At 46.7% G+C, this 11,679-nt stretch overlaps 1 protein-coding gene across 2 annotated transcripts; it reads left to right on the top strand.

Annotated features, from left to right (window-relative positions):
• Positions 1–324: 324 nt before the first annotated feature.
• LOC100382892 (uncharacterized) lies at positions 325–2,478 on the top strand. Of its 2 annotated transcripts, XM_020549871.3 has the most exons (2): positions 325–759; positions 842–2,478. In XM_020549871.3, the coding sequence occupies exon 2, from the start codon at positions 1,480–1,482 to the stop codon at positions 2,152–2,154; it is 675 nt and encodes a 224-aa protein (XP_020405460.1). In that variant the 5' UTR covers positions 325–759; positions 842–1,479; the 3' UTR covers positions 2,155–2,478. The 2 variants fall into 2 exon arrangements, with proteins under 2 accessions (XP_020405460.1, NP_001169052.1); NM_001175581.1 differs by lacking the exon at positions 325–759 and having other exon boundaries at positions 1,153–2,388.
• Positions 2,479–11,679: the final 9,201 nt, after the last annotated feature.

The raw sequence follows: 11,679 nt of genomic DNA, 5'->3' as shown, positions 1-11,679 counted from the left end.
GGCTTCTCCTAATAACAATGAATTGAGATCAGGAAGTGAGGCAGAGAGACACGTGATCTCAGCAAATTAGTTTCTGGCCTACACCCTGACTCCTGTCTCTGGGCCTGCCTGTCCGCGCCACCCTTTCCCTGCTGCGACCCTGCATCATCCTATCAATCCATCTATAGCAGGCTATAGCGGCCTCTCTGCGTACGTACTACACTTCACCCACACAAAAAATTAAAACTGAGAAGGGACCAGAAAATGGAGAAGAGACACGATCTTCTCCTCTCAGTTCAAATATATATGGTACTAGGAGTACGTGGTAGCTCTTGTCCTTGTCAAGGTGTAGGTAAAAGATCGAAGGAGTACTAGTAGAATAATAATTATTTCACCTTTCTGGTAGAGAGGTCCTAATCTTTTTAATTTCTCCCTCCCTTCTCCTCGGCCTTCCCTCTCCTCGGTCACAGAGAGAGGTTGCCGAGATAAGATCTGCACTGCCTTCTTTTGCTTGTCACTTTCACAAAAGAGAGGCCGGCCGGCTGCATGCTCCCAGGCCACCAGCGCACGCAGGAGCTACTATTAAGCAGCTTGGCTTGGTGTGGTTCTACTTCTATCTGCCTGCGCTGCGCCTCTCCTCCTGCGGACGGAGTCCTTGTGCTTGTGGACGGTTCCCAAGTCCCAACTTCCTTCCGCCCATATGGCCACTAAATCTTTTTCATCGACATGGCCAGCCGAGTGAGAGCTTTGGCGCGGGGAGGATCGCATGCAGCTGAAACGGTTCGGTCTCTTAGGCGCGCGATTAGTTTTTCTCTCTTTTGATTCCTAGCTAGTAGCTTTGTTCTTTCCGGCTGTGTTGTAGGGAGTGCGCAAGTGAGTTAGCTCAAGCTGGAGGAGGACAAGAACCAGTTGTCCAAGGGCTTGGACCCTTGGAGCAACCCTACCGCCGCCACCAGCACCCTGCACTACCTGCTCCAGGAGAAGGAGAGAGCGCAGGCGCAGGAGCAGCTCCAGATCTATCACCAGCAAGGATTCAGCTACCTCCAGCACCACGGGAGGCAGCAGCAGCAGCAGCAGCAGCAGCAGCCGCCGAGGGCTGCAGGAGCCGGCGCCGATGGCGTCAGCAGCGGCGAGTCGACGCCCGTGGACGCGCTGGCCACCGCATTCGTGAGCGGCCGCATCGTGCGCTCCGCCGCCGGGCGCAAGGACCGCCACAGCAAGGTGTGCACCGCGCGCGGGCTGCGCGACCGCCGTGTCCGCCTCGCGGCGCACACGGCCATCCGGTTCTACGACGTGCAGGATCGGCTAGGCTACGACCGCCCCAGCAAGGCCGTCGACTGGCTCATCCGCAACGCTAAGGCCGCCATCGACGAGATCCCGGCCGACCGGGTGGAGGTGCAGCAGCCTCCCACGGAGGCGGCAGATGCCACCGAGCCGGCCGAGCAGGTGACGTCGACGTCGCCCTACCGGTTCGGCAACCCCGGTGGCGCCATCGGTGCTATGGCCGGCTCGTTCATGCCACATTCTGTCGGCGGCGCCGATGGCGGCGTCTCCGGCTCCGCGAACGTCAAGTCTTTGTTCCCCTCGTCGTCGGCAGCCAGCACCACCCCCACCCAGGACGAGTACAGGGGCTCCCCGCCGGACCTCCTGTCGCGCACGACCACCAACCACCAGCCGCAGGAGCTTTGCCTCACTCTCCAGTCCGCTAATAGCCACCAAGCCCACCAGCAGCAGCAGCAGTTCTTCGGCCATGTGTCCCCGAACCAGCACGGTATGATCTCTGGTGCAGCAGGCGTCCAAGGCTGGGCGGCGGAACACGGCCAGAGAATGCCGTCGTGGCAGCATGCTTCGGAGAACGGCGCGGGAGCCGGCAATGGCGGCGACAGCTACATGTTCGGCGTGCCCCCACGGCAAGGGGGGCTAGACCACCAGGGCGGGCAGCTCTTCTCCCAAGGGGAACCCCTTCAGTCCAGTGGCGGCTGGCCGTCTGCGGCCCGCACTTGGCTCGACCCTCTGGCCGCGATCCACCAGCAGCCGTCGGCGATGGCTGGGCAGGTCGGCTTCAGCCATCTGGTTGGCGCCGGCGGCGGGTTCATGGGGTTCCTCGCGCCGCCGGCCGCGGCCCAGCGGCTCCAGGGCCAGGAGGAGCAAGGAAGCGAAGCGATGAGAGAGTGATGAACGTACGTGCTTAACTACGACTACGAGGTAAGGTGTGCGAGCTTAACACACACACACTGCTAGCTCTTCACTGATGTGCTGCTGCTCAGGTGTATGTCATTTCATGTAGGAGTTTGTTTATTAGGTGATGGGATTTTCGCATTATTAGTTATTAGCTGCTGCTGCTGCGGCTATATTCGAGCGACCGTGTGCCTGTGTAACTAAGGTTTAATCAAGCCGTTCCCTAGCTTGAAACTAGACAGCCGTTACTGTTTCATTAGTTCTTGCTACTGCTACTACCGTTTTACACTATTCCATATATTATTATTTTTTCTTCAAATTCATGATTCTCAGCATGCATGTGGTGACGATGGGGTTTCCCCCTTTGGTCCCTTTTAATGTTTCTCTTCTCGCCTCATTATTCGAAGGAAGATTCTGGCCTTCCTTTAGCCACGCAGCTGCTTGTCGCCCGCTAGCTAGATCCTGATGACTCCATAAAGCAGGCAAGAGAGGCAAAGCAGCAGCAGCCGATGTAATTGCAGCCTCCAATAATGATGCGTATAATGTCGTAGTAGGCGATGGCATGGCAGGCACAGCAGGAAGAAGAAAAGGCGGCGGCAAAAGGGATCGAGCAAAACAAGTAAAGAACACGAGGCGGCAGCCCGGCCGCAGCCGAATTTAAGATCAGTTTAGTGCCCTGTAGCAGTTAGGAGTGCAAGTGCTGCGCTGTTTGCTTCTGTATGATGTCCTCTCCCTCCATGCCAATAATGAATGATAGGGGGCAGGGCAGGGCAGGCAGCAGGAAGAAGGGCGGGCGGGGGGCGGTGGGGATCGATCTGCGGACTGCGGCCGCTCTATGCGTTGCATTTGCATGCCTCTATTATTGGAAGTGCTTTGATGCCGCCCCTCTTTCCTCTGCTTTCACTGTGTGGGGGCGCCGGAAGTTGCATGTATGGCACGCCGGCCGTACCGGTACCCCCTGACAGTTTCGTGAAAGGGGGCGCTGCTGGGACAATGGCATATATATATATCAACGTCCTGCTAATTTGGCAGTGGCGCGGCGCAGCCAGAGCTATGGCTCGCCGGTGTTCGTTTCTGGTTGTTTGTTAGCCGCCCCACTAGCTAGGCTTTGCGTGCCAGTCAGCCTCCGTATTATTCCTGCCTGGCCTCTGATTTTTCGTTCTTCGCCAGTTCATGGAAGCGTATCTTGCTCATTCCCACGCATCAAATCTGTCTCTGACCCTACGGATAAAATAGCTTTGTGTATTCGTTTGACTGATGGAACACGATTAACCCTCGGCCCATTAATTAGTCCACATTAGGTCGTCATCGTATGTATGCTATTGCTATCTTCGGCCAGCGCGGGGAACACAACGACGACGCTTCATAGATCTGGCCGAATTCTTCTCGATTTTTGTTTTGTTTTGGGGGTGTTTGGTTGCTCCTGCTAAAGTTTAGTCCAGGTCACATCAAACGTTTGACTTTTAAATAGGAGTATGAAATATAGACCCAACCTATTGGACTAGATTCGTCTCGTCTTTTAATTTTCGGCTGACAAATTAGTTTTATAATCCGACTACATTTAATACCCGGAACGGAGGTTCAAACATTCGATAGGACAGGGGCTAAACTTTAGCGGGGTGTAACCAAACACCCCCTTTGTTTTGTTTTGCGCACACGCCGCTAGCTGTTGCAACGGGAAAGCTGCTGCCGTTAGAGAAAAGCGTGAAGGCCCCCCGGGCTGTAGTCGTTTGCCAGTATCATCTCTCTTTCCCCCTCCTCTGCTGCGTCGTCTCGGTCTCGGAGGGCAGCTCAGAAGGAAGACACCGAACATGGTAGATAAAAGTATGGCACACAATGATTGCGGGCCGGGCTCTCTTTCCCATTTGAAGATGCTGAGGATAGGTCACTTTCTACTGCCACGCAGCAGATCCCCAGTCGCCGGCTATGGGCTATGGCCACCCATCTCTTTTGCACATACGTACTATACTACTCTCTCTCATAATATAGTGCTCGCAGACCGTTGTACTTTGTCGTTCTATCCTGTAGTAAGAAAACAATAAAATATAAAGGTCATGCATGCATGTTTACTGGTAATGCTGCAAGTCTACAACAAACTACGCAAACACACAAGAGGTCTGCTGTTCCCCTGGCCGGTATGGAATTGAAGACAGTTCAGAAAGTCCTCTGCCCATATTATACTGCATACCCTTTTACAAAGATTCAATGGATACTTGCAAATTTTTACCAAACTTCAGAATCTACTCCATCCTTTCTAGATTATATAAGATGTTTTGTTTTTTTCAGATACATAATTTTTTTTGTTATACACTTAAATTTACAATATGTTTATATATATATATATATATATATATATATATATATATATATATATATCCACAAAAGTCAAAATATTTTATAATTTAGAATGAATCGTATATGTGATGTAATGCAACTAATAGAATTTGTCGTGGACGGATTAGTTAATGAAAACATTAGACACTCCAGTTATTACACTACCGGAATCCAGGCCTTTGCCGAGTGCCAGGCGCTTTATCGAGTGCTTTTTCTCGGGCACTCGGCAAAGAAGCCTTTGCCGAGAGCCGCACTCGGCAAAGTCCTGCTTTCAGTAACGAGCTCTTTTACCGAGTGCAGGACACTCGGCACAGAAACACACTCGGCAAAGGGCCGTCAGCGGCCGTCTAAAGCTGACGACCCTTTGCCGAGGGCCGATGGTTGGCACTTGGCAAAGAGGATTCTTTGCCGAGTGCCAACCTGCTGACACTCGCACTAGTACAATTTGGCTCTATACAAGCGGTAGGATTTTTACATCACAGGCGGTTCGGTTAGAAAACCGCCTGTGATGTCCCAGGCGGTTTAGTACGCCTGTGATGTAATAGTATCACAAGCGGTTTTTGTTTAGGACCGCCTGTGATGCTCTATCCTTTTCACAAGCGGACCCTAAGACAAAACCGCCTGTGATTGTAAAATTATGAAAATACAATTTAAATATGAAAATAATTTTAATTTTTAACAGAAATATGCAAATACAATTTAAATGAATTAATATTTAATTTTTAACAATAATATGCAAATACAATTTAAATGAATTATAATAGCACACATAGATAACTAGAGAGATTTTAAATTAATTGGCAACCACAATTCATAGTCGATCATACATGATAACAAATACAATTTGATTCATACAATTTTTCATGAACTACCATTTTTCCGCATGTATGGCTTTAAGTTCTTATCAATTTTCTTTTCCACACGCTTGATTCTCTCTGGACCGTTAAAGACGAACATCTCTTCATACTTATTGTATTCCTCATCTTGGTCTCCCACATTCTCAACTCCAACAATTTTTTGCTTTCCAGAAATAACTACATGCATCTTCTCATCTGCTGGATCGAGTACATAGAACACTTGTGCAACACATTCGGCGAGAACCCACAGGTCATCTTTATATCCTACTTTCTTTAAGTCTACCAGTGTGAGTCCGTAGTTATCCACTATCACCCCCACGGGATGTTGTACCCATTGGCACTTAAACAAGGGTATTTTCATGCTTGTGCCATAATCAAGTTCCCATATTTCCTCTATGAATCCAAAATATGTGGTCTTCTGTCCATGTAGGTCAAAAGCATCGATACGAACACCGCTATTTTGTGCAACACTTTTCATGTCTTTTGATTTAGTGTAGAATGTGTACCCATTGATGTCATATGCTTGCCATGATGTCACAAAACACGATGGCCCAGAAGCCAAATTCTTCATTGTTTTCTCATCAGAAGAGTCCCCGAATGGGATGTTTTTGTCCATTAACCATTCGCTGAAACGATGTTTGTGCTCCCTCATGATCCAGTCCTCTGTGCGGTTCTGATTTTCTTTACGAAGCTCATTCAGGTGTTCCTCTATGTAAGGCTCGGCTATCGTGAGATGTTGTAGTACACTACCATGAGCACAATGTACTAGCTTGTAATCCTCAACGCGAAAAGTTTTCTTGCCCATTCTCCCTCTCCCACATAGTTTACCCTCATGTTTAGGTACAGGCACACCTATCATTGTTTCGTCACTGATGTAATCTATATAGCTCTCAATCACTTCTTCTGTAGTGTATCCCCCAATGATTGAACCCTCTGGGTGAGCGCGATTTCGCACATAACCTTTTAATACTCCCAGGTATCGCTCCAACTGAAACATATGATGTAAATATAGTGGCCCTAATATTTTTATCTGATCCACGAGATGTATGATTAGGTGTACTTGCATATCAAAAAATGATGGAGGAAAACACATTTCAAGCTTGCACATAGTCTCGATGATGTATGCCTTTAGATAGTCCAAGTCTTTTAAAGCTATTACTTTTTGTGAAACCGCATTGAAAAAGTAACACAAGCGTGTGATGACAACTTTGACATGCTCTGTTTTGAGGGCTCTTACCGCAATTGGGAGGAACACCGTCATCATCACATGACAGTCATGAGAGTTGTAGCCAAATAGAGACAAGTCCTTCATCCTGACTAGTCTGCTGATATTGGATGAGAAACCTGTGGGCACTTTGACCCCACGCAAACATTTGCAAATCTTTGTTCTCTCCTCAACTGACAAGTTGTAGCTTGCTGGGGGGAGGTAAGGCTTCCCTTTGCCACTATCCACTGGATGAAGTTCCGGTCTGATTTGAAGATCTACTAGATCATTGCGTGATTTAAGTCCGTCTTTTGTCTTACTCGGCATGCCCAACAAGGTTCCAATGATGCTGTCAAAAACATTTTTTTGTTACATGCATCAAATCAATGCTGTGGCAAATTTCCATATCCTTCCAGTATGGGAGGTACTTGAAAAATATTGATTGCTTCTTGAAAGTTGTGTAAGTTGAAGGGTCAGTTCTCTTTCTCTTTTCTCCTTTGTTTTTTCCCTTTCCGAATACAACATGAATGTTCTTTACAATTTCAAAAACAAGTTTCCCACTATGAGGCTTTGGTGCACCTTCACTTTCCAGTTGATTGTTAAATTCCTCTTTCATCTTTCGGTACTTATGCAGCTTCATCAAGAACCGTCTGTGTCCCATGAACACCAACTTCTTGGATGATTTAAGGTACATGGAAGCAGTTCCATCGACGCACACTACACAACCATTCTTTCCTTTAGTCTTTTGCCCTGATAGTGTGGCGCCACCGGGAGAATCATGGATGGTAACAAATATAATTGCTCTTAAGTTGAAATACTCACGGCAATACTCATCCCATATTCTAACTCCTTCATTCCAGAGCTTTGTCATATCTTCCATAAGAGGTTCTAGGAACACATCAATATCAACACCAGCTGATTTCGGACCTTGAATAAGAATAGTCAACATAATATACTTTCTTTTGTGACACAGCCATGATGGAAGGTTGTACATCGTTAAAGTCACGGGCCAGGTGCTATGTACACTTCTTTTTTCACCAAATGGATTCATTCCGTCTGTACCCAAAGCAAATCTTACATTTCTGGTTTCTTTGGCAAACTCAGGATACATAAGATCGAAATTTTTCCATTGTGATGCATCAGCAGGGTGTCGAATCTGTTTGTTATTCTGCTTGCGATTTTCAGCATGCCAACGCATAAGCTCAGCCTCCCTAGGGTTTGAGAACAAACGTTTTAAGCGATCAATTACCGGAAGATACCACATCACCAAAGCTGGGTTCTTTGACTTCTTTTTCCCATCCATGTCATCAAAAGTGTCATCGTCACTTTCAGGTCCAATAGTGGATTTCTTGTTTTTATTTTTCTTCGGGAATTTTTTTACACAGTCTTGATTGTAGCTCTTCTTGTATCGACTGACATTGCAAACTGGGCATCTTGATGCGTTCTCAAAATCGCCACGATACAGAATACAATGGTTCGGACATGCATGAATTTTTTGCACACCCAGAGCTATGGGAGATATAAGCTTCTTCGCTTTATAAGTGCTTGTTGGTAGTTTGTTGGGTTTTGGTAGTAATTGAGACAGAAAATTCAAAAGATCTGTGAAGCTAGTATCAGACCATCCGGCGCTAGCCTTCAACTTCAGAAGTTCTAGAACTGTACGCAGTGTAGTAAACTCTTTGTCACAACCCTTTGATTCATCATATAAAGGTTCTTTTGAGGCACTTTCCAGTCCCTCCATTTTAGATAGCCCTTTCTGCGATCCCACAGAACTTAACATTTCTGGTTCCATATGGTGCAACATCTCTTCACAATCAAATTCTTCAAATTCTTGATTAGCATCCACATTATCCACTTCACCATCAACTTTAAGATCTAAAATTCCGACAACTCTCTCGTCATTACCAGGCACTTCACACGGATCCAACTCACCATGTTCTGACCATATCGTGTAATTGTTTTTAAACCCTCTTTTTAGCAGATGTGATTGGATTACTCCTATATCTCTCCAAGCTATCTTATTATCACAATCGATGCACGGACATAATATCTCCTTGCTCTTTCGCAAATTCGCGTGCTTGTTGGCCGCTTCAATAAAGCTTCTCAAATTTCGAATGTACGACGGATGTGGTCTTGGCACATTGTACATCCAACCTCGGTCCGCCATTACCTATCCCTATATTGATTAACGTCAATATCGAGATGTAACATGAAAAATTAAATGTTCATGAAAGTGAAACAAGATCATATCGAGATGTACCTAGTACATGAGACAAAAATTTTTAAAATATCCCTAATTAATTGAATTTAATCCCTAAATCATGAACGAATTAATGTGCATGAAAATGAAACAAGATTGCAGCAATATAGGTACCTTGAGGTGAGACAACTCTTCAAAAAAAATCTTTAAATCCGATCAACTACAAGTCTAAATCTTGGAATTCCTGAGTTTTTCTTCAATTCCGGTCTATATTACAAAATTGAGGCAAAAAATCGTATCAAAATGAGAAATAAAACAAACGGAGATCATATATATGCATAAACTCTTGAAATCAAGCCCGAAAATCAAAAACAAAACCTTCTCCCCGTAGATCAAAAAAATCCGCCGCCGCTACAGTAGTGTGCAGCCTAGCGGCGTCGGGCTTCGGAAGTTAGGGTTCCTGCGCTGGAACCGAGCCTTTTATACTACATACACATCACAGGCGGATTTTAAAAAAAACCGCTTGTGATGTATAACATCACAAGCGGTTTTCTATTCCGACCGCCTGTGATGTTTACATATCACAGGCGGTCGACATAGAAAACCGCTTGTGATGTTATACATCACAAGCGGTTTTTCTTAAAATCCGCCTGTGATGTGTTTACTATATAAAAGCGTCGGTACGGTGGCTTAGGGTTTAGTGTTTTCGCCCGGAGCTGATACTACGCCGCCAGGCTGCTGCGCCGCCGTTCCCGTCCCCGTCTCCGAGCCGTGAGCGCCCTCCACGCCGTCGCCGAGCCCGAGCCCAACCGCCACCGTCTCCGAGCTGAGCGCCCGTCCCCGTCCCCGAGCGCCACCGTCTCCGAGGCGCCCTCCACCCCGTCCCCGAGCCCGAGCGCCGCCGAGCCCATCTCCGAGTGCGCCACCGTCCCCTTCCCCGTCCCCGAGCCCGAGCGCCGCCGAGCCCATCTCCGAGTGCGCCACCGTCCCCGAGCCCGAGCGCGCCGCCGTGCCCATCTCCGAGTGCGCCACCGTCCCCTTCCCCGTCCCCGAGCCCAAGCGCCACCGTCTCCGAGGCCAAGCGCCGCCGTCCCCGTCCTCGAGCCCGAGCGCCGCCGAGCCCGAGCGCCGAGTGCGCCGCCGTGCCCATCTCCGAGCCCTCAGTGCACTCCTTGATCATGCCTTAATTACTTGTTAAAAATTCATGCCTTGATTACTTGTTTTTGCTAGTCCTACCTTAATTATTGTTAATCTTATATTGTTAATGTTGGTCATTATGCTTATATTGTTGGTGTTTTCACTTACATATTTTGTTAAGGTCATCATTTTTGCTTTAGTAGCTTGTATCCCTTGTGATTAAATGTTGGTAATTATGCTTATGAAGAATTTTGTCATGGATAGTTGATGCAACTACTAGGACCCCTGCCTTAATTATTGTTAATCTTATATTGTTAATGTTGGTCATTATGCTTATATTGTTGGTGTTTTCACTTACATATTTTGTGAAGGTCACCATTTTTGCTTTAGTAGCTTGTATCCCTTGTGATTAAATGTTGGTAATTATGCTTATGAAGAATTTTGTCATGGATAGTTGATGCAACTACTAGGACCCCTTCTTGGTAGAAAATCTCCATAGTGATTGGGGAAACAAGTCTATTTTTAGTGTTTATGGCCACATACATCATGGAAGTACATAGCCATGGCAATGTTATTATCTCCCTATGTTATAAGACTTGTTCTTATCTCCCTTCTTAGTTTTTTGACTACCTATCTTTGCTTCCCAACCCTATGTTATAAGACTTGTTCTTATCTCCCATCTTTGACTTGTTCATAGCCATGACAATGTTATTTGGACCCCTCTTTTTGCCCTATAAGCCACATCCTTGTTTTCCCTCTGATCCCTGCCTTTGTTGCGATCTCAATGTTGATTGTGAGGCTTGGCCATTTTCAGTTTTAGAGATGGAAAAAGAGCCACTTGACATGGTTGAGAGCTCAGTTCGAGTCATCGAGACACATGTTGACATCATTCGCAGTCTAGTGACTGATGGGGTTGTGGATACTAGTGAACCGGAATCAGTGTACACACTTAAGACCACTTTGTTTCAAATTGGAGATGTATGCGACATGCTTGAGAAGTGTGCTCTGTCCATCAAAAAGTATGCTGACTCCAAGAGGGCTAAAATTATTCAAGATGAAGCCCTGCAATATGCTGAAGATGATGAAGCTGCAGATGATTTGGAGGAACTCCCAAGCCCAGATCTCCTTACTCAAGCCGACATATTGGAAAAATATTTTGGAATTGAGTATGATAGCGACCAGTCAAGGGGTTGTTGATGTTTAGTCCTAAACAACACGATATGAGTATCGTAGGTTTCACTCTTAGAGATAATGTATTTTGTATGAACCTCTTAGAGAGTGTCAAGTCAATGAACTATCTTCGAGTACTATTGGGAAGTGTATCTCTTTGATGTATTTTTTTTCTAGTGATATCGATGGTGCCGAGTAGCACCAAATTTGGACTTGTGTCCATATCTATAGATGCTAGTAGTTGAGCACTAGCTCCTACAATCTTAAGTGTGTAGACCCCAAGAAGAGATTAAGTCCTGTAGTCTACCACCTCCCGTTATTTGTGGGCTTCACCGATGGCTGGAAACATTTGGTGATAGCAAACGACCTTCGGGTTGAAGACGTCTGCGAGCTTGTTAAGGGGCCAGACGATGGTGAGCCGGTGTACTATGTCCGGATGTGTGGTCACAAAATTTAAAGCTGCCCCGGCTGCATGTGTGTGCTTCTCTTCTCTTAGGTGGGGTGCTAAGTGATCTTAGTAGCAGACATAAGAGAAGAGAAGCGCACAGATGAAGCCGGGGCGGCTTTAAATTTTGTGACCACACATCCGGACAGAGTACACCGGCTCACCATCGTCTGGC

The sequence above is a fragment of the Zea mays genome, chromosome 3, assembly GCF_902167145.1.
Source record: "Zea mays cultivar B73 chromosome 3, Zm-B73-REFERENCE-NAM-5.0, whole genome shotgun sequence".
In the NCBI taxonomy this organism is placed as follows: Eukaryota; Viridiplantae; Streptophyta; class Magnoliopsida; order Poales; family Poaceae; genus Zea; species Zea mays.
The sequence above is the reverse complement of the archived record's forward strand: the minus strand, read 5'-3'. Positions and strand labels throughout refer to the sequence as shown.